Source organism: Artibeus jamaicensis, unplaced genomic scaffold, assembly GCF_021234435.1.
Source record: "Artibeus jamaicensis isolate MK-2021 breed Jamaican fruit bat unplaced genomic scaffold, CSHL_Jam_final contig_469, whole genome shotgun sequence".
In the NCBI taxonomy this organism is placed as follows: Eukaryota; Metazoa; Chordata; class Mammalia; order Chiroptera; family Phyllostomidae; genus Artibeus; species Artibeus jamaicensis.
This window is the reverse complement of record NW_026521847.1, coordinates 1,147,409-1,169,872: the sequence shown is the minus strand read 5'-3', so window position 1 is coordinate 1,169,872 and position 22,464 is coordinate 1,147,409. Positions and strand designations below refer to the sequence as shown.

The 22,464-nt window shown below is 50.0% G+C and overlaps 2 protein-coding genes and 1 pseudogene across 5 annotated transcripts; all 3 read right to left on the bottom strand.

Moving 5' to 3' along the window:
• Positions 1 to 28: 28 nt before the first annotated feature.
• PPP1R18 (protein phosphatase 1 regulatory subunit 18) lies at positions 29 to 8,477 on the bottom strand. 2 transcript variants are annotated; one of them, XM_037141338.2, is made up of 4 exons: positions 8,033 to 8,477; positions 5,607 to 7,246; positions 1,706 to 1,910; positions 29 to 861 (listed from the first exon to the last, which is right to left on the bottom strand). In XM_037141338.2, exons 2-4 carry the CDS (start codon positions 7,221 to 7,223, stop codon positions 842 to 844), a joined length of 1,842 nt encoding a protein of 613 aa, XP_036997233.2. In that variant the 5' UTR covers positions 7,224 to 7,246; positions 8,033 to 8,477; the 3' UTR covers positions 29 to 841. The 2 variants fall into 2 exon arrangements, with proteins under 2 accessions (XP_036997233.2, XP_036997234.2); XM_037141339.2 differs by having other exon boundaries at positions 8,281 to 8,477.
• A 712-nt stretch (positions 8,478 to 9,189) lies between these two features.
• On the bottom strand, positions 9,190 to 12,037 carry NRM (nurim). Of its 3 annotated transcripts, XM_037141340.2 has the most exons (4): positions 11,811 to 12,006; positions 11,165 to 11,361; positions 10,435 to 10,611; positions 9,190 to 10,085 (listed from the first exon to the last, which is right to left on the bottom strand). In XM_037141340.2, the coding sequence occupies exons 1-4, from the start codon at positions 11,941 to 11,943 to the stop codon at positions 9,804 to 9,806; spliced, it is 789 nt and encodes a 262-aa protein (XP_036997235.2). In that variant the 5' UTR covers positions 11,944 to 12,006; the 3' UTR covers positions 9,190 to 9,803. The 3 variants fall into 3 exon arrangements, with proteins under 3 accessions (XP_036997235.2, XP_036997236.1, XP_036997238.1); XM_037141341.2 differs by lacking the exon at positions 10,435 to 10,611 and having other exon boundaries at positions 11,811 to 12,009; XM_037141343.2 differs by lacking the exons at positions 10,435 to 10,611; positions 11,165 to 11,361 and having other exon boundaries at positions 9,850 to 10,085; positions 11,811 to 12,037.
• An 872-nt stretch (positions 12,038 to 12,909) lies between these two features.
• LOC119046357 (60S ribosomal protein L36-like) lies at positions 12,910 to 13,242 on the bottom strand (annotated as a pseudogene).
• Between the last annotated feature and the right edge of the window lie 9,222 nt (positions 13,243 to 22,464).

Here is a 22,464-nt window from a genome sequence, read left to right as displayed (position 1 = left end):
GCGGCAGGGAAGTTGGAAAAAGCTCCACTTTATTATGAAAAGTTGCTTTTATCTTTTTTCCTAAAACAGGCAATTGGTAAGGAAGGAGAAATAGGGGAAGAGAGTTGAGGTACGTCATTAGTCATTCTACACCTTTGCAATTTAATTCATTTGTGAACCACTTAAATAACCTGATAGGGTTACGGAATTAAGATTTCTTGACTTTTCTCTTGGGGTAAACTGAGGCCTAGTAACATGAGCAAGATGGAGGAAGCCACACCTACAGGTCATTCCCAATTAGATGACTTTGGGTGGGGGGGGGGTGCTGGGAGGCAGAGGAATTCACGTGGATATGGAACATAGGTGTGACTAATAAACCTGGGACTTTTGGGTGTTCAGTGGGAGTTGGGAATGTTTGTAAACCAGGCTGTGATCGAGAGGAGGCAGGAGCTGTAAACAAAGGGACAGTGACCTAAGGAATAGGAGCAACACATGCCTAAGAAAGGACTGAGGGCCAGCCTCCCAGGGAAATGAGTGCTTAAATCCCGAGAGCCCAACAGGGGTCCCAAGAGCCCGAGAGCAAGGTCCTCCACCCTCGCCCCACAGTGAGCTCTGTCCTCGCCCCTCGGGACTGGGATCACACAGGGTGTGCGAGCGTGCCTGATGCACTCACACTGGGGATTTGGGGTGAGGGTGGAATTTGGGCTCTGTGTCCAGAAACAGGATGAGGAAATCAAGTTGGAAGATGGTGGTTGCCCTTCCCTTCCAGGCTCATTTTCAGGGTTATCTGCTCTGAATCTTCTGGAATTTAGGATCTTTAGTTCTGAGAAGAAGGAAGGTACATCCCGGTGTTGGAAGAGGGTCACCTTCGGCAGGACTCATCTGTGAGAGAGGAGGCAATGATGATAGAGAATGAGTAGTAGCCTCTGCCTCCCGCCTTCCCCACCCACTCCCCTCAGTGAAGGCCAGGTGGCATACAGAAGTCACCTAACAGAGAATCTTCCACATCTTGAGTGCTTGTTACTACCAGTAACAGCAGCCATATTGATTTAGCTCATATTCTGTGCCAGGTATCTTATAACTTGTTTAACTCTCACCTCCAGTTGAGGTTAAGTAATTTAATGTTCAGCCATGGTTTTAGGTGCTTCACAAAAATTACTTAACCCTCTCAACAACTCCAGGAGGCACTTATTATTAACCTCATTTCATAAATAATAAACAGGCCAATAGCTAAGTTATTTCCCTGAGGTCATAACCATAAAAGATAGAATTTAAACTCGGGCCTGACTGACCCATACCGTGTATTTTAAACTGCACTATAGCGCTCAGAAAGAGCCCTAGTTTTAAAATCTGGAGACTCAATCTGCACTTCACTTCCCATAACCTCGGTTTCCACATTTGTTAAAGAAGCAGGTTGAGCCCTGGCTGGTGTAGCTCAGTGGATTGAGCTCGGGCCTGTGAACCAAAGGATCTTGGTTCGATTCCCAGTCACGGCACATGCCTGGGTTGCAGGCCAGTTCCCAGCAGGGGACGCATGAAAGGCAACCATACATTGATGTTTCTCTCCCTCTCTCCTTCCCTTCCCCTCTAAAGATAAATAAATAAAATCTAAAAAAAAAAAAAGAAGCAGGTTGAACCAAAGGACCTGGCAAGCCTTTCAAGTGCCACATTGTCCTTCCCTTTCCTTCGGGACCCAAGTGCCAGCCTTGGAGGCGCCTCTGCTCACCCACTATCAACGCCTTGTTGTGCAGCCCCCCTTGGAGCTCCGGCTGCAGCTCCTCCTCCTCCTCCTCCTCTTCATCAGGCTGGGCCGCTGGGGCACTGGGAGCACAGAGGGCCTCGGGATCCGGGCCCAGCTCCTCTAGCACTGAGCTTTCGGAAGGGTATTGGTACGTGGTCTCTAGGGCTGTCTCGCTGAAGGATATCTTGAGCTACGGATGGAAGGGAGGGAAAGCGGCGAGGAGGCAGGTCAGACAGCCCTCAGCCTCGCAGGTGCTGCAAGCTGGGGCGCAGGGCTGGATATGACCACCCCGCTAACTTTGCCCTCCCGTCCACTGCGGGGCCCAGTTTTCTTTTTGATGCTGGCCCTGCAATCCCAGGTATTCCCTCTTCAAACACATTGTGTCATGAGATGAGACTTTGGCCTGAGCTTTGGCAGTGGTCTGAGTGGCAGAGGCGAGTAATACAGGACCAAGGTTCCTAACTTTAGAGTGTGTCAGGCAGAAGGGTGAGTATAAACTAAAAACACTGAAAACAAGTCTTGCGATCACAGATGAGTCTTTGGGAGCCCTGGGGCAATCAGGAAGGCTACCCAGAGGAGGTGAAATTTGAAATAGCTGGGAAGGGAATCCCAGGCAAAAACAGGGCAGACCTACAGTGGGGCCCAGAGGAAACAGAGACTCTTCCCACAACACAGAGGAAGAAAGATAAGTTCTTGAAAGGTGCAGCTGGGAGAGGTGACAAGGACAGAGAGGAAAGTCCATGAAAACATAGAGTGGGGGTAAAGCGTACAGCAGAGGGGACATCAGAGATAGAGGCAAAACAGCAGGCAGATCTGGAAACTATAGAAACTCCTTCCTAAACATAAGGACCCCAGCCCAGCTGTTCTCACTGCTGTTCTCTGTCCTCCTAAGAAGCTCAGTGGGGAAGAGGTAGGGTAGGATTAACTCTGGAGCCAAAACCACAATGGAGACAACAGGAGAATTCCATGTGAATTACTTGAAAAAGTCCAGATGATCTACTGAGGCCTTCCCTGGCATCTATTTTGAGAAACTTGAAGCTGGTTCCCTGCCACCTCATCTCAGAATAGACTGGGATATGAGAACCCTGGAGGGTGGCTGCTAATAAACGCATCCACACAGAAGGTTGGAACTGATGGACTGTCACTCCTTGGCTCCAAACCCTGTATCAGTTCCCCATCTCACTGGGAGCAAAAGCCAGAGCCTGACCAAATTCTTCAGGATGGTGCTACCCTCTCACCTCTTGGGCACCCTCCACTCCAGCTACACAGGCCCACTGGGGAACTCCCACCTCAGGGCCTTTGCGCTGGCTGTTCCCCCAAACATCTACATAGATCCCTCTCTCACAGTCACCCCGTTACAAAGATATCACATTCATTCCCTCACACCCTGGCCTTCTAACTTCCTCTTATCTTATCCCTTGTCTGCTTCCCCCCACCCCCATAAGCACCTTCTAACCTATCAGAGAACTCATTATCCTTGCCGCTGCTGTCAATTAGAGCACGGGAACGGCTTTACTGGGTAAGGAAGGGCTCATCCAGACCCCAGATGAGGTCCCTACCGAGGACTAAAGCTGAGGGAGAAATGTTGGGTGGGGGAGGGGGGGGCAAGCCTGAATACAGTTGACCCCAGTCTGTGTGAAATGGCTGATAGAATCAGGTGACAGCAACCAGACCCCTCATATCCCAAATTCTCAAAAGGGGCCACTTCTGGTTCTGTTACTGATAGATGTGCCCAAACTTCTGAGAACCTATTTCTATTGTCTTTTCATATCCCCTCTCAGGATAACAAGCTCTGTAGTTTATTAGCCACTCTGAAAAAGGACTCCTTTTATTTGCTTTCAGTCCATGTTTGCCTCTTCCCCCACACTTTCTACACTGACCCTGCTACCCCCACCCTAGCCACTTCTGACTGGGCTTCCCAGGAATGAACAGCCTGGAAGGGGTGGGGGGAGGGTATAGAATGGGTGACTCACTGGCTCCTCTCATCAGCTATATAAGGTCACAAGGGGGCTGGAGAGGGGAGGGGCTGGTATCTCAGCTGAGAGGCCTCTGGGGAAGGGCACCAGCCACAGCCCATCCATCCTCTGGCCTCCAGTGCCAGGCCTGGGATTTCTTTGAATAAGACTGATGGAATTAGCCTGCAAATGAGTTATTTAGGGAAGGCAGGGGTTGGGGATGAGGTCTTCCTATCCCTGAGCCAGGGGGGTGGGCGGAGCTGGGACAGGGCACAACAGCCCCCCCGTGAGCTGGTGCTGGAAGAGGGCAGAGGGGGCGGCGCATGGGTCTAGAGAACTCCGCTGCTTCTTTCCCACCCCCACCCTGAGCTCTGCTTCCTTCTTCTCACCACATCCTGAGCAGTTCTGGAAGGCCAGAGCCCAGTGTTCCCCACTCAGCCCCACCAGCCTTCCGGCCCCCACCCCAGGCTTCCTGTTTGGGTGATCTGCTTCCGGCTCCCCAGCTCTCTAACCTGGGTATGCTCACCATCGCAGGTTCTGTCCCACACCTGATAGCCCCTGGGCTTTGGGTCCCAAACTTTATGCCTCCTTCTGTTCTTTCCACATGAAAAACACAAGCCAACTAACTCAGTAGGAAGTGACTTTTCTGAACACTATCCTGGCAGTTCCTGATTTACCCTCCTTGCTTTGTCAAAGGGCTTGGGATATTGCTCGGAGATAGGAGCTTCAGCTTCTTGTGAGGATGAATGGGGGTATCAAATGACTCCAAGCTTAATCTAGGTGTTTTCTCGCTGAAACTGAGGACACAGAAACCAGACCTGAGGACATCACATGTGGGATGAGGACTGGAGACTAGGAAGGGCTTCCCTGCCTCCGGGCACACATGTGAGGTGCTCTCCTTCCTTTCCAAGCTGGAAATAGACTGGTATGAAAGAAGGGACTAGGGAAGAGGCAGGGGTGGGACCAGGCCGGGGAGCTGCCAGCCTAGCTTCTACTTTTCTGTACAACCTGATTCCAATTTAACCTCTGACCCTCTGCTGGCCTCGGCCCTCACCCCAGTCCTCAACTCCCATTGGCCTCTGTTCTCAGTAGTGCCTCCAAATTCACTTCTCTTGTTTTCTACGCCAAGACGAGGGAGAGGCCCGGGTTGCAGGAAGAGAGGGGAAAATAGAGGCTGAGCCAGTCCTGAGGAGGGAGGGGAAGGCCAGGGAGAGAGACAGGGAGGGCATATATTGGAAGTGGAGAAGGCTTTTCTTTTCCCCGGAGAAGGGAGCACTGTCTGAAGCAGTGGCCCAGCTGATGATGTACAACCCCAAGGTCACGTATTTTAAATGGCCTCTGTGTGGAACTCTCCTGTAGGGCAGACTGGCTCTTTGGTCAGCCCTGTTCCATTCCCTGCCCCGTCATCCCATGATGTCCCCACTCAACTCTGTCCCCCTCTTCCTTGGACTGTGAGATTTTCCTCCACTCAGGTCTCCCCTCCATTTCTCCCCAGGCTTCCTGTCCCCACATTCTCTCCTTGGAAGGCTGTAAGGGCTTTCACCCTGGTGACCTTGCTACTACAGATTTAAGGTTGTTGGCCTGTCTCCCACCGAATGGGCTGAGTTGGGTTGAAGACTCAGAGGAAAAGAAGGAAAGAAATGGGGTGGGGGACCTCAGAGCTTGATGGAGTGGAGGGCGAAGCAGCCTGGGCACACCCTGAGAGGGACACACCCAGGGACAGCACTAGATTGTGGGCAGGATCCTTGGGGCTTGGAAATGAATGAGAAAGGAGGGTTACAAGAAGGAAGGGTGTTTCAGAGAAGAAGGGGTGGCAGCAGGAATTAACAACAGAGGAAGACCAGAATACAGGAGTATAAAGAAGATGAGTTCAAAGCCCAGAAGGAACAGATGAGTGGGCTTCTAAGAAGTCTGGCTTGGCTGTTCCATACCTGTTTGTGGTGCCTTTCAGGGGACCCCTTGACAAGGCAGCTGCGGCTGAGGCGAAGGTAGCCCCCAAGGACCGAGATTTCCTCAGCAGTTGGGTACCGCTTCTTCCCAGCACCAAGGACCGCAGCATCAGTGGTGCCTAGACTGGCAGCGGCCGCAGGGGGGACAGACCGTCTTGGGTTGACTGTGAAGGTGTGTCCACTGCGGCGAGGGGGCCCCACCCCCGGCCCTGCCTTCACCCCATAGAACAGCCGGCTCATGAGGGGATCCCCAGGGAACTGGGGGGCAGGTGGGGTTGGGGGTGAGGGAGACAGAGGGGCTGCGGGTGGGGGCCGAAGTTCCCCAGCTTCCTCTTCCTGCTGTCTAGAGCCTCCAGTCCCAGCATCCTCTGGTGGGAGGGGGCAGGGCACAGAACAGCGGTTCTGCAGGGTGCTCAAAGACCTGCCTTGAGCTCCTGCCTCCTCCTTTTCAGCCTCTCCTTCTCCAGCCTCTGCAGCAAGAGGCCCCAGATGCTTCTCAGCAGACTCTGGAGGGGCTGGTTTCTGAGTTTGAGTCTCTGTGTCCCTGGGTGTCCATTCTCGGAACTTCCCAGAGTACAGGGTCCATCTCCACCCTTCTGTCAGCCTGAAATCCCCCTCGCCATCTTCCACAGGACTGGGTCTCTGCTCTGCTGCCTGTACTCCTCCAGAGCTGCTGTCCAGAGCCCTCCGTGTCACAGTCTCAGACAGCCCTGTAATCTCTTCTGGAGCCCTCCTTGGAGCTGGCCTGTCTTCTCTTCTCCCGCATTCCTCTGAGCTGTCTTTTCTTTCTCCTGAGCTCAGCCTCCATTCTGATGCCTCCAGTTGTGTCAAACTTTGTTCCTGAGACTCTATGGAGTCAGACCTCCATTTATGAGCCTCTGTCAGGCCCAACTTCTGACCATCAGACTCTGCTGGGCTCAGTCTACTTTCCACCATCTCTTTTCTCCTAGGGCTTTGTTCCTGAGGTTCTGCCAGTCTCAGACTCCAGTCCGGTGTTTCTCTGGGACTCAGCCTCCATTTCTGCACCTCTGACAGCCTGGAGATCCTGTCTCCAGCCTCTCCAGGGCTCTGCCTCCTGTCCTGAGCTCCTGAAGGCCTGGGACTTGACTCTCTGGCTTCCCCTACCCCCAGCCTCCTCTCTCTGGCTTCCTTAAGACTGAGCTGCTCTTCCTTAGACTCTCTTCCCTTGGGGCTTGGATCCCTCACCTCCCCAGGGCTCAGTCTCCACTCCCTGGCCTCCAAAGGCCCAGGCTTCCTTTCTGCAAGTAGCTCATCACTCCGGTGCTGCTGCTGCTGCTGCTGCTGCTGCTGCTGGCGCTCCTGCCGAATGAATCGGTTCTGGTGCACTGGACCGATGGCCTCCAGGAGGACCGCAGACTTGTCTGAGTCTGGAGGTCCAGCCTCTGTAGTCCCAAATTCAGAGCTAGACTCCCCAGGAGACAGACCAAACTTAGCGCGGCGCCGCTCCAGGAGCCCCCGCTTCCAAGCTGGCATCTGGGACAGACGCTCCCTCTCTGCCTTCTCCCGGCCCCGAACGGCTGCTTCCTCCTGCCGGCGCCGGGCCAGCAGCTGTAGCTTCCAGTCTGGGATGGTGGCCATGGTCGCCTTGAGGGTGGGGAGTACTGGGAGCAGAGAACAAATAGGAGATGCTACTGAGAGGCCCAAGGGTGAGGCTGGGGATGAGAAGGACAGGAAGTGGAGGGGAGAGGTGGGACAGAGAAGGGCAGAGGAGCTGAGGGGGAGAGGGTAAAGGGGAAGAGGGAAATGAGGCAGGACAGAGAAAGGGGAAAACCAAGAAAGTGAAGAAAAGGCTATGGGTCAAGTTGATGGGGGGAAGGGGAAGAAGTAAAGGAAGAGTGGAGGTTCAGATATGGCAGCTCAGGGTTAACGAAAGTCAGAGAGTCAGAGACGATCCCAAGGACGTGAGAAAAGAGAAGGGCGAAAAAAGTTGGTGTGAGGGGGAGGAGAGGAAAGCACGGCCGCAGGTGAGGGGGTCAAGATTCTGGCGAGGTGGCCTCAGTGCTACCCCGGGGGCGGTGAGAGTGGGGACGGTGGTCAGGGAATCAATCCCTCCGGGAGAGGGGGGCGATGGGAATCTGCACAGATGTCGGGGTAGTGAGGAGGGACGGAGAGTGGAAAGGTCTAGGGGAGCAGGGGAAACGGGGGTCAGAGGGTAAAGGAGGCTCCGCGGATGCAGCGGGGCGCGTCTCTGCTCTGGTTCCGGAGGTCCGGGCTCCCCTTCCAGCTGTGCCGGGCCCCGCCTCCTGCCCCCCTTCCGCCCCAGGGCGGGCCAGGGAAATACCCTCCCCCGGGGACTTTCAGAACCCAGGCGCCGGGCTGCCCGCACGTTCCCAGAACCCTGACGTCCACCCCGACCCTGGCACGTCACCTCGGCCTGCCTCCCCCACCTGCTGTGCCCGGGACCCAGCAGCGCGGAGAACCGGCTCCGCGCCTCTTCTCTCGGAGCCTTCGCGTCCTGTGCTGGGGTCTTGGCTCTCAAGAAGCCCTGACATTGTCCCCCATCCCCGCCCCGCGCTGGCCGCACAGACAACCGCAGCACAGCGAGGCGTCAGCCCAAGGTCCAGGCTAGGGGCAGGAGTGAGGACGGAGCGAGGAGAAAGCCCTCCCCAGTTCTGAAGCCCCTCAGTCAACTCACACGCTGCGGGGGCTCCAGGGGAGGGGGTGCGGAGGAGCCCGGAGTCCGGACACAGGAGGATGGGGAAGCGAGAGGAAGAGGGCGAGAGAGGGATCCAGGGCGGTCCGGAGACAGGAGGGAGGGGAGGAGTGAAAGTGGGAGCCCTAAAGGAAGAATGGAGACAGAGACCTTGGGGGCGGGCGGGGTGGGGGGCGGCGACCGCTTTGTCTGAGGACAATGCGGAGAGGCGCGGGGGCGCGGGGCGGAGCCCGAGGAGGCGGGGCCTCGCTCCCGCCTACCCCGCGTGGGGCTTCGCTCCCGGCTCCGCTTTTCCGGCGGTCGCCCCTGACCCTCCGCTCCGAGCCACTAGGGCCCCTCACCTCTCCCCTGCCCAGCAGCCTTGGAAAACCCAGGTGTCCAGACACCCGCCACCCCCATCCCGCCGACCCAGGGCGGCGGCCGGTGACTCAGGCCCCTTAAGGGACGTGGGGAGGAAGCAGCGGCAGCTCCGAGCTGGACCCGCCCTTCCCATCCTCTGCTGCTCCTCCCCGCGTTCTGGCCTCGGGGGCCAGTCTTTGGTCGCTGTGGGGTCCCAGGCCACCGCCAGGCAGTGGGGGATCCACTGGGACAGGGACGGCGGGAGAGGCACTCGGAAGCCAACAGCTGTGGAAGCTCGCTGCTTTCCGGAGCTACTGCCCACTTTTTTTTTTAAGCTCCGGTCTCCCATGAGTTCCACGGTCTTCGGGGACGTAGGGGGACGTGGAGGAAGAACTGGGCTGCTCCGGGAAGGGGGGGGGCGCCGCCCAACGGTCGCAAGAGGGCGCGGTGGCTGTTCAGGCTCGAGTTTGGCGCGCCCAGGCTCCGCTCGCGGTCTTTCCCAAACTCCGCCCTCCAGTTTAAGATACACTGATAGGCCGGCTGCGCACCAGATGTAGAAAAACCAGGCTGACATTTATTTTCCTGCTGCTCATGTTACTGGGGAGGGCAGAGAGACCTTAATCACTCGAATTAAGAGCTGGAGAATCCTCTCAACTAAGTTCAAGGGCTGAACCCTGGGGCGGGGCCTAAAGAGGTGAAGAGGCCAGCCAGTGGGAATGGAGGAAGTATGGAACCTGAAGGGGCAGCCACTACTGTCAAACTTGCAGACCCTAGTAGAGCGCCTAGAAGCGCAACCTAGACCTGGAGAAGGGGATCTTTGGGTTGCAGAGATGAGTAACTCTGCCGGGGGAGTGGTCAGACTGGACCCTTCTTTTGAGGATGTTGGGGAGGGGGTGTCAAGCCCTAAAATGAGAAGACCTGTAAATCACCCACCCCTTCTTGCTGGCTGGTGAGAATTGGACTTTTAAGTCCTGAAACTTAGTGACTATTTTACCACAAAATAAAATTTAGGTTATGGAGATGGGCCCAGGGAGTGGAGTGGATGAGACAGTTCCTTTAGTCCATGGATCTGGGCCTCTGGTCTGAAGCAGCCAAGACCTGGATGTCAAGGGATTTGAATTCTGAGGGAAACAGGAAGTACAGGGGTTGAAACCAAGGTTAGCTCCTCAATAGGCCTCACCCTCCTGAGGCCGGGAGAGCAGGTGCAGTTTTCTTTGTAGCTGGGCCCGGAGGTAGCATAGGTCTTGCTGGTCAAGTCCATGAGCCAGGCCCAGGTACAGGGTAAGGAGGAGAGCAAGGAGGAGCCGATCAGTGCCCAAGGTAGGGACCACCCACAGCACGGTCAGCAGCTCCACACACACTGGGTGGCGCAGGTGGGAGAAGAGTCTCAGAGCCCGGGGAGACTTCAGGGCCAGAGGCTCCCCGAGCCCCAGCACATGGTAGTACACCTAGGAGTGGGAAAACAGCTTAGAAATGAAGTCAAGCCCCTTTCACAACTTAGCCACCTTTTCTTCCCCTTCCCGGCACCCTCCTGCTATAACTCAGGCCCAGGAACCACCCTTCTAAGTCTTGGGCCCCTGACCCTCATCTTCAGGCCATGAACCTTCCACGGGCTCAGGAGACCCATGGTTTTTGGCCTATGAAGAAGGGCTGAGGTAAGACTCATACAAGAAAGGTAGGTAAGAAAGCTGAAAGCAAGAGGAAGGTAGAAGAGCATGGGACAGGGAGGGGAAAAAATCCTGGGAAAGCCAAGAGGTGTCCTTGAAAGGATCAAAGGTAGGGATCTGGAAGCCTCACCTGTTTCAGGCCCATGAGTTCTGCGTAGTCAAAGACGAGAAGGATGCTGAAGATGAGGAGCCAGGAAATGATGTGAAGCACAAAGCACAGGAGGGGCACCCAGGTGGCCCATGGCTCTGCTTGAGCTGCCCACAACACAGGGCCTCTGGGAACAGGTTCCCAGTATCGCATCACCAGCTGGGGAAGGATGAGGGGATGGGAGACCTAGACCCAGAGGCTGCCCCCACCCGAGACTGGCTTGCAGCTCTCCCCACCTTTACCAGGAACATCACCGATAAAATATTTAGCATGTAGAGGGGGCTGGGTGGGGTCCAAAGGATGTAAGGATGATCTATTTACCAAGAGGACTTACAGAATGGATGAGGGTGACCAGAGAGGTGCACAGTAGCCCTTGCCAAGCCCCCACTGAGAAGACAGATGAATACTAACTAGGAAGCCTTCTCTTGGTTTTGAAGAAAGGGTAGGACTTACGAAGAGTTAAGGAGAGACTCTCAAGCGGTACATGAACAAAGTGCAGGTGAGAATGCACATGGTGTGCATGCTTGGAGAATGAGAAGCAGTGCACTGGGGTGTGTGCTGTGAGGGAATGGAAGCTGAGATTAGAGTCATGAACACCCTGAGGTCTCCTAAACTCACACTTTTATCAGAAGTCTAGGGTCCTTGTTCCTGCTATCTAGGGCATCCTTCCCAGGCTGTTTCTCTTAGGGACTTAGCTTCCAGGGCCTCATACCTGCAAGGCCAGAGCAGTGCATGCCACATACAGTGACCTCTGAAGAACCCCAAAATACTGGGACATCCACACTTTCACTGTCTCAGTTGCCATGAGGCTGTGCTGCGCCACAAATAGTAGCAGGAGCCCCAGATCCCAGGCCAGAGGAGCAAGAATGCTGCGGTCCTGAAAAGCAGCCAGCCATTCCTGGTAGGCATCTAGGGGAGTTAGAGAGTGAAAAGAACAGGACCCTCTACCCTCATCTCTTGGAGTCCCAGGCCATGTCCCGTAATGCTTTCAAGAACCTTAACTTTCTTTGTCCAACTCGCTTTCCCATTCATTCCGTTTCTTCCCCCTTTCCTAGGCCTCCTTTAGAGCTATGGAAGACGATTCTAATCAATCTCCTCTCCATAGTCCTGTCTTCAAAGCACTTTCCTTAATATGCTCTGTTTATCACCCTTTCCCTTGATCTCAATCCTAACCATCCTGTCTCTCCAAAGGTCTAATCCCTGACTTCCTAATTTAGTTTCTCCCGCAGCTTCTCAGAACCCGTCTCAGCTGTAGATCCCTCTCCGGGACTTTTCCTGTCTATCAAGCCCCGCCTTGCTCCCTCTCCTCTGGCTCCACCTCCCTACCCCAGAGCTCATCTCCCATCCCTCCATCTCACCTGGACCTCCAGACTCCGTCATCCCTCTGAGAAGGGGCCGAAGGGAGGTAAAGCGCACGAACTCCACTCCCGTGCCAAAGGCCAGGATGAAAGAGGCGAGGGCAGCAGGGACCACAAGAAGTGCAGGGGCCATGGCGAGAAACAGATGGGTGGGGAAGAGGCGGGCTCAGGATTCCCGCGGCCGGAGGCCCAGCCCCCGGCCCCACCTCCCGAAGGGATCCAGACCAGAAGGGCGGGGCTTCTGCGCGCCAGTGCCCGGGTTCCCGCTGGGGTCAAACCGCTGGGCCAGCCGTGGCAGGGCCTAATTCCGAATACCTCTCCAGAGTCTTCCTCTCCATGTTGCACAGAGAAGGTTAGAATCCCAAATCAGAGGTGAAAGGGCAGTAGTTCTGCAACCACTCATGTGGGTTGAATCCTACCTTGGCTATTCCTCGCTCCACCCCCCCCACCCCCCGCCCCTCCTAAAATACAGCTTGTCTTTTAGAGGGTTCTTGCGGGAACAGCGATAGAAAGCCCCTTTACGCAGTTCTGGCTGGAAAACATACCCAGAGTTAGAGGTTCTAAAGCCTCGATTAACACAATAATGAAGGATGAGAAAGCGGCTGAGAAACCAAAGTTGTGAGGCACCTACTACATCTCTTTAGATTGAAAAGTTCGTGACTATTTTACCACAAAATAACTTAATCATTAATCTGTAACTTATTAAAAAGTTGAATTGCTTCTCTATTTGCTAAGAAGGGCAGAGAACTCTGTAACACTACAAGATTTGTTGGTTTTTTAATTTAATTTAATTTACTTGAGAAAGGAAAGGAGGGAGAGAGACGAATTTGTTCCACTTTATTTATGCATCCATTGGTTTATTCTTTTATGCGCCCTGACCAGGGATTGAACCTCGAACCTCGGGGTGTCAGGATGATGCTCTAACCAACTTCTTAACCCTGCCAGGGCAAGATTTAGCCAAAAGCTCTTACTTTGTAACCATGAGAATAAAAATGTGAACATATTTGTGGTAGAAAGCTTTGTTGATTACAGTTGCAAATGCTGCAGTAGGAAAATATTTTTTTTCTGAACAGGTTTTATTACTCAGAGGGCATGGGGTTCAGTCCTTCTTGGCTGCTGCCTTCCTCGTGGCTGCAAGGACGTTGCTTAGCTACTCTCTCTTCCTCTTGGCATGGATGTGTGTCCCCACCCTTTTCTTGATGAACTTCAGGGCCCTCTTGTCCTTAGAGACCTTGAGCAACTCCATGGCACGCCGCTCGTAGGGTGCAAAGCCACACACTACTCGGATCATGTCCCGCACGGACTTGGTGTGCTTGGTGAGGCGCCCGCCGCGTCGCTGCGCCTCTGCTCGCTCACGTTCTTTGTTACTTTGTAGCCCTTGTTGAGGCCCAGGGCCATGGGGTAGCGGAGAGCCATGGCTGCTGTTCCTCAAAGGGGCCGCAGGGGAAGGGTGCAGTAGGAAAATTTTATCCAAGCTTCTAATTAACTATATGACTACTCTGCAACCTCATTAGCTGGGCTACACTTATTAGTCAGAAATCATTAAGGTCTTTTGTGTTAACATATTTTCCCTTGCAGACCTGTTTGTAATACATTCAAATAGACTAACATTCATATCCAAAAAGAAGATATGAATCTTCTTTTTAGAAGATTTTAGAAGACTTTAGAAAATCTAAAAAGTAAGATTCTCTCAATCAGACTTTTTTAAATTATATTTTTATGATTATGCTATTAGAGTTGTCCCAATTTTTTCCCCTTTATCCTCTTCCACCCAGCAACCCCCACTCCCTCAGGCAATCCCTTCACCATTGTTCATGTCCATGGGTCATGAGTATAAATTCTTTGGCCACTCCATTTCCTAAGTACTTTACATCCCCACAGCTATTCTGTAATTACCTACTTGTATTTCTTAATCCCCTCACCTCCTCACCCATTCCCCCACACCCCCTCATATCTGGCAACCATCAAAACACTGTCCGTGTCCATGATTCATTCTGTCTCTGTTCTTGTGTACTTAGTTTGTTTTTTAGATTCAGTTGTTGATGGATACATATTTCTTGCCATTTGTTCATAGTTTTGACCTCATTTTTCTTAAATAAATCCCTTTAACATTTCATAATAATGGTTTGATCATGATGAACTCTTTTAGCTTTTACTTGCCTGGGAAGCTCTTTATCTGCCTTTGGTTTCTAAATGATATCTTTCCTGCATAGAACAATCTTGGCTGTAGGTCCCTTGCTTTTTCATGACTTTGAATATTTTTGGGCAATTCCTTCTAGCCTGCAAAGCTTTTTTGAGAAATCAGCTGACAGTCTTATGGGAACTTCCCTGTAGGAACTACCAGCTTTTCTCTTGTTGCTTTTAAGATTCTCCCTTTATCTTTAACCTTTGACATTTTAATTATGATGTGTCTTTGAGTGGGCCTCTTTGTACCCATTTTGTTTGGGACTCTGCATCCTGGGCTTGCAGGTGTATTTCCTTCACCAAATTAGGGAAGTTTTCTTTCATTATTTTTCCAACAGATTTCCAATTTCTTGCTCTTTCTCTTCCTCTGGCAGCCCTATGATGTGAATGTTTAAATACTTGAAGTTGGCCCAGAGGCTGCTTATACTATCCTCATTTTTTTTGGATTCTTTGTTTTGTTGTTGTTGTTCTGGTTGGTTGTTTTTTGCTTCCTTATGTTCTAAATCAATGATTTGAGTCTTGGCTTCATCCACTCTACCATTGTTTCCCTGTAAATTGTTCTTTATTTTAATTAATGTATTCTTCATTTCTGACTGGATCTTTTTTATGCTGTTGAGGTCCTCATTCAGTTCCTTGAACATTCTTATAACCAGTGTTTTGAAATCTGCATCTAATAGAATGGTTATCTCCCTTAAAAATCGTATTTACATATTTTTAGAGAGTGAGGAAGGGAGAGAGGAAGGCAAACATCAACATCAACGTGTGGTTGTCTCTCGCACATCCCCTACTGGGGACCTGGCCTGACACCCAGACATGTGCCCTGACTGGAAATCAAACCTGCAACCCTTTGGTTTGCAGGCCCGCGCTCAATCCACTGAGCTATACCAGCCAGGGCTGCTTAACTCCTTTTTGTTTAGTTTGTTTTCTGAAGTTTTGATCTGTTCTTTCATTTGGGCCATGTTTCTCTGTCTTCTCATTTTGGCAGCCTCCCAATGTTTGTTTCTATGTATGAGGTAGAGCTGCTTTGACTCCCTGTCTTGGCAGTGTGGCCTATTGTAGTAGGTGACCTATAGGGTCCAGTGGCACAGCCTTCCTGTCACCCAAGCTGGGTACTCAAGGTGTACTCTTCATGTGGACTGACCACACCCTCCTCTTGGAGTTGAGACTTGATTGCTGTTGGCATGTCAGTGGGAGAGGTTTACCCAGGCCAGTCAGCTGCAAGGACTGGCTGTGACCACTGATCATCAACCTCCGCCACCCACAGAGGATCAGTTGTGCAGGGCCAGGGTGGTGGTGCTCTGATGTTGTCTGTAGCCGTCCACTGGGTGAGCAGGCCCTGGGGTTTCCCCAGGGTAGTGCACGCCAAGCTCAGCCCCCACTTGTGTTTTCCCTGGGGCCACCTTGCCTGAGCTGTAAAGCAATCTGAGAATGCTACTACTTGTGCTGTGCTTGGAGATTTCCTAGGTCAAGCCAAGCTGTGAATGTAAACTGCCTGCTTAGCAAGGGTACGGAGCTGGAGGCTCACTGAGGCTGCCTGTTGCTTGTTTGAGAGGATTTAGGAAGTTTGAAGCCTGATCCAAGACCAGCCATTCATATGGAAAAGCTACTGTTAACGGCTTAGGTGAGCCAGTAAGTTGTGTGAGACAGAGTCTCAGGGGATCTCCAGGGCAGGGCAAATAGTGTTAGGCAGGTGATGGAGTGTCAGATATGGTACCTCTCTGCCAGCTCTGTGGCTCTGTGAGGGGAGGGTTCAGAAAAGAGCCAATGGCCTCTGCCTACCTTTCTGTCTGGGAAGAAGCTGTCCCTCAGCTCTCACCTTGATGTCAGACACTTCAGTTTCTCCCCGTTTGACACTGGTGCCTTTCAAGCTGATACCCCAGTGCTGGAGCTCAGAGGGAGTGAGTCTGTATGTGGGTTCTTTAAGAGAAATTGCTTGGGACTGTAACAGTTTCTTCCACTGACTCAATTCCAGCTGGTTTATGCAGCCAGAAATTATGGGGACTTATCTTCCTAGCACTGGATCCCCCTGGTTGGTGGGCCTGGTGTGGGACTGGGACTCCTCGTTCCTGAGATATCCCTCCCATATATATATATTTTTGACACACATATTGAAATTTTATTTTTTTAAACTTTTTTATTGATTATGCCATTACATTTTTTCTATTACCCCCCCAATTCCCCTTCACCCTGCATACCTCTCCCCCACCATTTCCCCCTTTATTTCATGAACACGTGTCTCAAATTCTTTAGATTCTGTATTTCCCCTACTATTCTTACCCTCCCCCCTATTTTCTATCTACTGTCTATGCTACTTTTTAAAAAAATTTTTTATTGATTATGCTGTTACAGTTGTTCTATTCCCCCCTTCATTCCCCTCCACCCTACCCCCCCTGTCCCCACTATTAACCCCCCCTTTAGTTTATGACCATGTGTCTCAAGTCCTTTAGATTCTATATTTCCCATGCTATTCTTGCCCCCCATCTATTTTCTATCTACTATCTATGCTACTTATTTTCTGTACCTTCTCCCCCCTTCTCCTCCTCCCACTCCCCTGTTGCTAACCCTCCTTGAGATCTTCATTTCTATGTTTCCACTCCTGATCTAGCTGCCCTTTTAGTTTGCTTTCGTTTTAGGTGTGGTTGTTAATAACTGTGAGTTTGTTGTCCTTTCACTGTTCATGTTTCTTTAACTTCTTTTTCTTAGATAAGTCCCTTTAACACTTCATATAATAAGGGCTTGGTGATGATGAACTCCTTGAATTTGACCTTACCTGAGAAGCGCTTTATCTGTCCTTCCATTCTAAATGAAAACATTGCTGGGTAGAGCAATCTTGGTTGTAGGTCTTTGAATTTCATGACTTGGAATACCTCTTTCCAGCCCCTTCTTGCCTGGAAGGTCTCTTTGGAGAAATCAGCTGACAGTCTGATGGGAACTCCTTTGTAGGTGACTGTCCCCTTCTCTCTTGCTGCTTCTAGGATTCTCTCCTTCATTTGAATCTTGGCTAATGTAATGATGATGTGCCTTAGTGTGTTTCTTCTTGGGTCCAACTTCTTTGGGACTCCCTGAGCTTCCTGGATTTCCTGGAAGTCTATTTCCTCTGCCAGCATGGGGAAGTTCTCTTTTATTATTTGTTCAAATAAGGTTTCCACTCGTGACTCTTCCCCTTCTGGTACCCCTATAATTCGGATGTTGGAACGTTTAAAGATGTCCTGGAGGTTCCTAAGCCTCTCCTCATTTTTTTGAAATCTTGTTTCTTCATTCTTTTCTTTTTGATCATTTTTTTCTTCCTTCTGGTCCACTCCATTGATTTGAGTCCCAATCTCCTTTCCATTACTATTGGTTTCCTTTGCATTACCATTCATTTCAATTAATTTAGCTTTCATATGTTTCTCTAATTTGTGACTAAAATCAACCAGTTCTGTGAGGATCCTGATAACCAGTGTTTTGAACTGTGCATCTGAAAGTTTGGCAATTTCTTCATTGCTTAGATTTATCAGCTCTGGGGCTCTGAGTTGTTGTTGAGCCATTTTGGTCTGTTCGGCCGTTAAGTAAGAGGAGCGAAGCCTTAGTTGTTTACTAGGGCGGGGCTACCCAGGTCGCTGTTTTCTGACACTGTGTGTGGGGGCGGGGTCAGAGAGGGAGCAATGGCAGTCCTCTCTGCTAGCCCAGTCCGTCCTGTCCCACCACTCGCCCCGGCCTGTTTATCGGATCGGAATTGTGCGAGCCTGCCTTGCCTTGCGGTTTCAATGCTCACCTCTTCACTGGTTTATCTGCATGCAGATGCATGACCTACCGCAGACAGCCTGCCACGCCTCTTCCCTGTGTGCCCGTAGCTAGCCCATGATCCGCGCCTTCGGCTGCTTGCGCACCACCAGGTCAGGGATCTTTTTGGTCAACCCGCTCCGCTGCTGGCTTCGCCCCTCTTACCTGTTTAGCTGAGCATTTCAGTTTTTTTTTGGACTCCGTATTGTCGATTTTCTGTGTGGTTTGGTTCTGTTTATTATTGTTAAAAATAGTTGTTCTTAGATTTGGTTGTGCACGGAAGCAAGGTGTTTCCACCTACGCCTTCATCTTGGCGGAAGTCTCCCTCCCATATTTTTATCTACCACACCAGCCCGTTCTGCATTTCTGCCCCTCCTACCAGATTAGGTGGATATGGTTTCTTTAGTTCTGTGATTCTCAGACTTCCAGTCAACTCAGTTTCTCATGGTTCTGAGTGATGGTTGTCCCACACTTTAGGTGTAATTTTGATGTGGTTGTGTGAGGAAGTGAGCTGTGTTTACCTATGCCACCATGTTGACCAGAAGTCTCCATCAGATTTAAAAATCATGTAGTTAAGAACCTACTCACAGCCTTTTGGCTCTCTGAGCAGCACCATGGCAATGGGCATGAACATTCACCTTATGAAAGGCAGCAAAAAGGGAGGCAAGAAAAAAGTGATTGATCTGTTTTTCTGAGGAAGATTGGGATGAGGTCAAAGCACCAGCTATGTTCAGTATAAGAAATATGGAAAAACACTAGTCATAAGAACTCAAGGAACCAAAATTACATCTGATGATCTCACGAGTTGTGTTTGTGAAGTGAACCTCATTGATCTGCTGAATGATGAAATGCATTTGGAAAATTGAAGCTATTACTGAGGATGTTCATAGCAAAAGCTGCCTAATTCCATGACATGGATTTACCTGTGACAAAATGTGCGCCATGGTCAAAAAATAGCCCTTGTGGCTTTGGCTGGTGTGGCTCAGTGGGTTGAGCGCCAGCCTGTGAACTGAAAGGATGTCCATTTGATTACTTGTCAGGGCCCATGCCTGGGTTGTGGGCCAGGTCCCTGGCTGGGGGCATGGGAGAGGCTTACCAATCAATGTTTTTCTCCTTATCTTTCTTCCTCCCTTCCCCCTCTCTCTAAAAAAAATAAATAAAATCTTAGAAAAGTATCCTTTGCCAGTGTGGCTCCATTGGTTGAGAATCATCCCATACACAAAAAGGTTGGGGGTTCAGTCCTCAGTTAGGGCACATACCTAGACTGTGGGATTGATCCCCAGTTGGGTTGCATATGGGAGGCAATCGAATGATGTTTCCCACAGCAGTGTTTCTCCCTCTTTCTCTCTAAAACCAATCAACAGACCTTGATGGACTTCTGGCCAAGTTAGAGGAGTAGGGAGATACACTTTGCCTCCTCATGAAATCAAAAGAAGGACAACAACAAATTTAAAAACAAAAAATAACCAGAACCTCCAGAAAAGTGAACTGTATAGAAGCCTGACAACCAAGGAGTTAAAGAAACATTAATCTAGACTGGTAGGAGGGGTGGAGACAAGTAACTGGGGCAGAGAGGACTGCTGGCAAGGCTGCGCCTGGCAGAGTGGGCAGTCCCATATCTGCATGTGGAAAAACTGGGAGGAACAACTGGGGAGTAACACCCATAACCCGGGGTTCCAGTGCAGGAAATAATGCCTCAAAACCTCTCTGACTGTAAAATTCTGTGATAGTTGTGGTGGCAGGAGAAACTTTCAGCCTCCCAGGAGAGTTCCCCGGAGAGACCCATAGGGTCCTGGAATGTGCACAAACCCACCCATCCATGAGTCAGCACCACAAGGGCCCAATTTGCTTGTGGGTAGCAAGGGAGGTAACTGAAGGCCAGATGAGAACCGAGCAAGTGGCATTGTTCCCTCTCTGACCCCTCCCCCACATACAGTGCCACAACGCAGCAATGTGAGTTGTCCTGCCCTGGTGAATACCTAAGACTCTGCCCCTTACTACATAACAGGCATGCCAAGACAAAGAAATATGACCCAAATAAAGGAACAGATCAAAGTTCAAAAAATAGAACTAAGCAATGAAGAAAGAGCCAACCTATCAGATGCAGAGTTCAAAACACTGGTAGTCAGGATGCTCATAGAAATGGTTGAATATGAGCCCCGGCTGGTGTAGCTCAGTGGATTGAGCTTGGGCCTGTGAACCACACGATCGCAGTTCAATTCCCAGTCAGGGCACATGCCTGGGTTGCAGGTCGGTTCCCTCCAGGCCATTTCCCAGCAGGGGATGCACGAAAGGCAACCATACATTGATGTTTCTCTCCTTCCCTTCTCCTCTAAAGATAAATAAATAAAATGTTTTTTAAAAAAAGAAATGGTTGAGTATGATTGCAAAATAGAGGAAAAAGTGAAAGTGATGCTAACTGAAATAAAGGAAAATGTACAGGGAGCCATTAGTGAAGGGAAGGAAACTGGGACTCAAATCAACAGTTTGGATCAGAAGGAAGAAATAAACATTCAACCAGAAGAGAATGAAGGAACAAGAATTCAGAAACATGAGGAGAGGCTCAGGAACCTCTGTGACAGCTTTAAACATTCCAACATCTGAATCATAGGGTGCTAGAAGTACTAAAAACTTTTTTTGAAAAAATAATGGAGAACTTCCCAAATCTGGCAATGGAGATAGACTTCCAGGAAGCTCAGAAAGTACCAAAGAAGTTGGACCCAAAGAATGCCACACTAAGACACATCATAATTAAACTACCTAAGATTAGCCCTGGCTGGAGTGGCTCAGTGGATTGAGCACTGGCCTATGAACCAATGGGTTGCCAGTTTGATTTCCGGTCAGGGCACATGCCTGGGTTGCAGGCCAGGTCCCTGGTGGGGGGTGCAGGAGAAGCAACCACACATTGATGTTTTTCTCCTTTTCTCCCCCTGCTCCCCTCTACCTAAAAAATAAATAAATAAAATCTTTTAAAAAATTTTAAAAATCACGCAAGATAAAGGTAAGGAGAGAATTTTAAAAGCAGCAAAAGAAAAGGAGACAGTTACCTTTAAAGGAATTCCCATAAGAATTCAGCTGATTTCTCAAAAAGAAACCTTGTAGGCAAGAAGGGGCTGGAAAGAAGTATTCAAAATCATGAAAGGCAAGGCCGTATATCCAAGATTGCTCTATCCAGCAAAGGTTTCATTTAGAATGGAAGGGCCAACAGAGTGCTTCCCAGATAAGGTCAAGTTCAAGGAGTTCATCATCACCCAGCCCTTATTATATGAAATGTTAAAGAGACTTATCTAAGAAAAAGATCAAAACTGTGAACAGTAAAATAACAACTCACAACTATCAACAGCTGAACCTAAAAAAACAAAACCAAAACCCAAAAAACTAAGCAAACAACTATAACAGGAATTGAATTACAAAAATAGAGATCATATGGAGGGTTATCAGTGGGGAAAAGGAGGAGGGAAAATGGGGGAAAAGTTATAGGGAATAAAAAGCATAAATGGTAGGTACAAAATAGATCATTTTGGAAGTTAAGAATAGTTGGGAAATGGAGAAGCCAAAGAACTTATATGTGTGACCCATGGACATGAACTAAGGTGGGATAATGCTGGTGAGGTGGAGGTACAGGGTGGGGGGAATAAAGGGGAGAAAAAAAGGGACAACTATAATAGCATAATCAATAAAAAAAAAATATATTTTTAAATATTTTCTTTATTTATTTTTCGAGAGAGGGGAAGGGAAGGAGAAAGAGTGGGAGAGAAACATTAATGTGTGGTTGCCTCTCGTGAGTCCCCTGCTGGGAACTGGCCTAGCAACCCAGGCATGTGCCCTGACTGGGAATCGAACCTCGATACTCTGGTTCGCAGGCCCACGCTCAATCCACTGAGCTACGCCAGCCAGGGCTCAATAAAATATATTAAAAAATAAAACCAATAAACATACCAGACTATGACTGAAGCTGATGTTGATTTCAAGATTGCCAATGGTTATTTGTTCTCTAGTGTGGGTTAGTTAAAAAAATTAGATTTGGATAAACTTCTTATGCTCGTCAGGTCCACCAAATGTAGAACGAAGATTATGGAAATCATGACCTGTGACGTGCACACAAATTACTTGAAGGAAGTGGTCAATAAACTGGTTCCAGATAGATCTGGAAAAGGCTTGCCAGTCTATTTGTCTACTCCATGATGTCTCTGTTAGAAAAGTCAAAATACTGAAGAAGACCAAGTTTGAACTGGGAAAACCATGGAGCTTCATGGTGAAGGTAGCAGTTCTGGAAAGGCTGCTGGGGATGAAAAGAGTTCCAAGGCTTAATGAACTGATGGATATGAGACCCTAGTCCAAGAATCTGTTTAATTCAGACTTTTTTTAAAAAGATTTTATTTATCTTTAAAAGGGAAGGTAAGGAGAGAGGGAGAGAAACATCAATGTATAGTTGCCTCTTGTGCGTCCCCCACTGGGAACTGGCCTGCAAACCAGGCATGTGCCCTGACTGGGAATCGAACTGTGATCCTTTGGTTCGCAGGTCCACGCTCAATCCATTGAGCTACACCAGCCAGGTCTTACTTCAGACTTTTAATGGTGACAGGTATAAAAATTCTATTTGTAAGCCCTGGCTGGTGTACCTTAGTGGATTGAGCGTGGGCCTGCGAACCAGACAATCATGGTTCGATTCCCAGTCAGGGCACATTCCTGGGTTGCAGGCAGGTTC

What these genes read in the sequence shown, in the direction of transcription:
- PPP1R18 (XM_037141338.2), bottom strand. Translation starts at nt 7,223, where the DNA reads ATGGCCACCATCCCAGACTGGAAGCTACAGCTGCTGGCCCGGCGCCGG. An exon ending in CTGAAAGGCACCACAAACAG is followed by an intron (nt 1,911 to 5,606) that starts GTATGGAACAGC and finishes TTCCATCCGTAG; the next exon opens with CTCAAGATATCCTTCAGCGA. An exon ending in CAACAAGGCGTTGATAGTGG is followed by an intron (nt 862 to 1,705) that starts GTGAGCAGAGGC and finishes CCTCTCTCACAG; the next exon opens with ATGAGTCCTGCCGAAGGTGA.
- NRM (XM_037141340.2), bottom strand. Translation starts at nt 11,943, where the DNA reads ATGGCCCCTGCACTTCTTGTGGTCCCTGCTGCCCTCGCCTCTTTCATC. An exon ending in GACGGAGTCTGGAGGTCCAG is followed by an intron (nt 11,362 to 11,810) that starts GTGAGATGGAGG and finishes TAACTCCCCTAG; the next exon opens with ATGCCTACCAGGAATGGCTG. An exon ending in AACTCATGGGCCTGAAACAG is followed by an intron (nt 10,086 to 10,434) that starts GTGAGGCTTCCA and finishes TCCCACTCCTAG; the next exon opens with GTGTACTACCATGTGCTGGG.